Source organism: Astatotilapia calliptera, chromosome 16 (assembly GCF_900246225.1).
Source record: "Astatotilapia calliptera chromosome 16, fAstCal1.2, whole genome shotgun sequence".
In the NCBI taxonomy this organism is placed as follows: Eukaryota; Metazoa; Chordata; class Actinopteri; order Cichliformes; family Cichlidae; genus Astatotilapia; species Astatotilapia calliptera.
Genome location: NC_039317.1, coordinates 2,420,531 through 2,424,131, shown reverse-complemented (window position 1 = coordinate 2,424,131; position 3,601 = coordinate 2,420,531). Strand labels below are relative to the sequence as shown.

At 40.5% G+C, this 3,601-nt stretch overlaps 1 protein-coding gene across 1 annotated transcript; it reads left to right on the top strand.

Moving 5' to 3' along the window:
- Nucleotides 1-1,655: 1,655 nt before the first annotated feature.
- On the top strand, nt 1,656-2,838 carry LOC113008493 (trace amine-associated receptor 13c-like). Its single transcript, XM_026145945.1, has 2 exons — nt 1,656-1,831; nt 2,013-2,838. Exons 1-2 carry the CDS (start codon nt 1,656-1,658, stop codon nt 2,836-2,838), a joined length of 1,002 nt encoding a protein of 333 aa, XP_026001730.1.
- The last annotated feature ends 763 nt before the right edge of the window (nt 2,839-3,601 follow it).

The window sequence follows — 3,601 nt, the reverse complement described above, 5'->3', positions numbered from 1 at the left end:
ACCAGGGGCCAAAAGCCCCCAGACAACATAGCCCCTGGGATCCCTGGGACACACAAACCCCTCCACCACGAAAAGGTAGAGATTCAAGGAGGAGGTTTTATATTTATCAAAAATAGAGCCCAGAGGTAGCATGTACAAAGAAAACAACAAAGGGCCCAGCACAGAACCCTGGGGCAAACCACAACAAAGAGGGGCCACGGTGGATGAGTAACATCCCATTGTGATAGAAAAAGATCCGAGAGATAGGATTTAAACCCGTTAAGGGCAGAACCCTTAATGCCTACAGCATGACACACAACAAAAGACAATTTTCTCTAGTACTTTAGATAAGAACAGGAGTTTGGAGATCAATCTATAGTTTGCATGATCATTCCGGTCAAGGCTGCTTTTCGTCACACGTTTAAAGGCAGTTGGGACACAGCCCACCAGTAATGATAGGTTCATCAAAGGTAGAATATAAGGCCCAATTACATCAAAACCATCCTTAATAATGGGAGAAATGTCACGTCCAGAATTCGAACTTCTCACCTGTCCAATAATCTCTTGAGGGTGGAGAATGAACTACTTCCTACTTCCTACCTCTTCCTACTTTAGCATGGAGAGGATTCACCACAGAGGGGTGTAAAAATGAAGGCTTAAGAGATAGAATTCTTCTTGTAAAATGATTTAAAAATTGCTCACAGAGAGCTGAGGAAGCCAAATCTGACCTACCAGGACAAGGATTGATCACGGAGTAAAAGACTTAGTGTCCGTGCTATCAGGATCAAAAAAGGCACAGTCTCAGAATTAAATATACATACAGGGCGACGAGGGCCCGCAGAAGTCAGTTCTATTGCATTTTACTCAGCATCGACCATAAACACAAAATGGTCAGAGATGCCAACATTATCATTGCTCTTAATACAGATATCCTGAGCATATGAAATGACCAAGTCCAACGAGTGGCCCTTTAAATGTGTCGCTTCACTCACCCACTGTGTAAGAATGCTGCGAATCCAAGTTTCCATCAGGAACAAAGAATCCAACCACAAGGTGAGAAAAAGATCGTTTAGGGAGTCCCAATCCATGTCCGAGCAGGCAAACAAACCACTGGGCGAGCTGGGTAAGATTGTCGTCCTACTGGACAAATCCAACGGTGGCTAATCAGTCTGAAGGACAACTGGTCCTGAATGGAGAAAGGAGGTTGCAAAATATCCAAAGTGGAATAGGAGTTAGCCGCAGCATGTGCCTTACCTTAAAGCGAACATGGAACCCACTCAGTTTGCCCCGCTTCCTATAGCGCCTCTTAGGCAGGGAAGGTAGAGGCAGAGGATGTGCACCAGTGGAAGGGTAAATAAATGACAAAGTAGCATCTCCTAAGTTCCAGCAAGGGTACGGCTGATAGCAATGGGTCGAAGACTTCGGGGTTTTGAGGTCGAAGAACAGGGTTGGCCGATTGTAGGTAATGCATGCAATCTATCAAGTACATGAACTTCACTGGAAAAAGTTTAAAAACCTCAATACACAATGAAACTATGCAGGATTTGACATAGTTGTAAACATACTGAAAGAAAACTGCCACCAGTGGGAAAGAGGGAGGAGCAATGTGAGCAAAGAAAATAAATCAGGTACAGAACAAAGAGCTTCAGGCAGAAAGCTGGAACCTCCTTTTTCTAATGATGAAAACCTTTGAAGAAACTGAACTCTGCTTTCCACAACTCCTCAACTCCTCCTGCAGGAAGACCATGCGTCCTTATACATTTTCTATCCTTATTTATATTACCCTGTCCTCCATTTCTTTGCTCACTGTGACTCTTAATCTGCTGGTCATCATCTCCATCTCACATTTCAAGTAATAATTTTGTTAGACATATGCAGACAGTAAGATTTTATGGCTAAAAGATGAAAATGATATGATATCCTATCTGAGTGAGTCTGAGCTAAATGCTTTTTCCTTTTATCTGTATAAAATTGTACTTGTTGCTACAAATAATAATAATAATAATAACTATGTCGCTGTCTTTTGTCTTCAGGAAGCTGCACACCCCCACCAATCTCCTCCTCCTATCTTTAGCTGTCTCTGATTGCCTGGTGGGTCTCCTGATTTTATTTCAAATTATAATTATAGATGGTTGCTGGTTTCTTGGTGAATTCATGTGTAGTATGTATTTTCTCTTGGACTACATTATTACCTCTGCGTCACTAGGAACCATGGTTCTCATATCAATTGACCGTTATGTGGCTATTTGTTACCCTCTCCATTACTCTACCAAAGTCACCCCAAAAAGAACAAAAGCATGTGTTTATCTGTGTTGGATTTGTTCTTCAGTCTTCCACTGTCTTGTGCTAAAAGAAAACCTGGTGCAACCTGGCAGGTATAATTCCTGCTATGGGGAGTGTGTGGTTGTTGTTGGCCATGCTTTTGGAGTTGCAGATCTATTGTTGTCCTTTATTGGTCCTGTCATTGTGATTGTAGTTCTTTATCTAAACATATTTGTTGTGGCTATGACTCAAGCTCGTGCCCTGCGGTCACATATTGCAGCTCTGACACACGAGGGGTCAGTAAGTACAAATGTTAAGAAGTCTGAAATGAAAGCAGTAAGGACCATCAGTGTTGTTATCATTGTGTTTCTAATATGTCTCTGCCCATACTTTGGTGTCACACTCTCAGGTCAAGATGCTATGCTCAGTGCTTCATCTGTTGCATTTGTAATGTGTTTGTTCTATTTAAACTCCTGTCTAAACCCTCTAATCTATGCTTTATTTTACCCCTGGTTCAGAAAATCTGTTAAACAAATTGTTACACTTAAAATATTGAAGTCTGGCTCCTGTGACACCAATATCATGTACACAGAATGAAAGACTGAGAATGAAAGCCCCATTGTTTTTTTGTTGTTGTTTTTTATGTTTTCTATTACAAAAAAGTTACTAACAGAGAAGTAACACCCATAAGTAAAGAACAGAAACCCGTGTGGCTCAGAGATGGGGAAGAAAAGACTGTAATAACTCTACTGACGGACTTCATTTCTGAAATATTTGGACTGATACAAATATTATTCATGTCAATGGCAACCAACATTAGTATATGTATTAGACTGCTAGTAGCATTATAGGAACTATATTTTAGTTTCAGAGTTTCTCCTTTATCTTCAGTATGTTACTCCATTTCATACAAAGGAGACATGTCAATGGAAACAGCACTCTTGTCATGCATGTGCACAAATAGACAGCGTGTACACATTGCTCCTCCCCATCCTTGTCTGTTGTGTTCTTTCATGTGTCTCAGCAGAGAGCAGGGATGTAAGCTGCAGTTTCTGAGAAACAGCAGCATTCAGTATGAATATAGCTTTATAGCTGGAAATAAAGACAAAAAAGTAATTTGCCTACATTAAAAATACTCTAATGTGATAAGATAATCAGTTTATACAAAAGTCTGCAGCAAGAGAAGTGAAGAGGAGGAGGAGGAAAATTATAATTACCAGTTAATAATATAAACCTGACGTTCCTAAACACGCAGATGACTCCCTGCCTTAATGAAGACAGACATACAATCTTTCTTTTAACTTTTAACATATGAACACAAAACCAGCCAGATGAAGCAAAGATGAAAACCAGCCTAGAG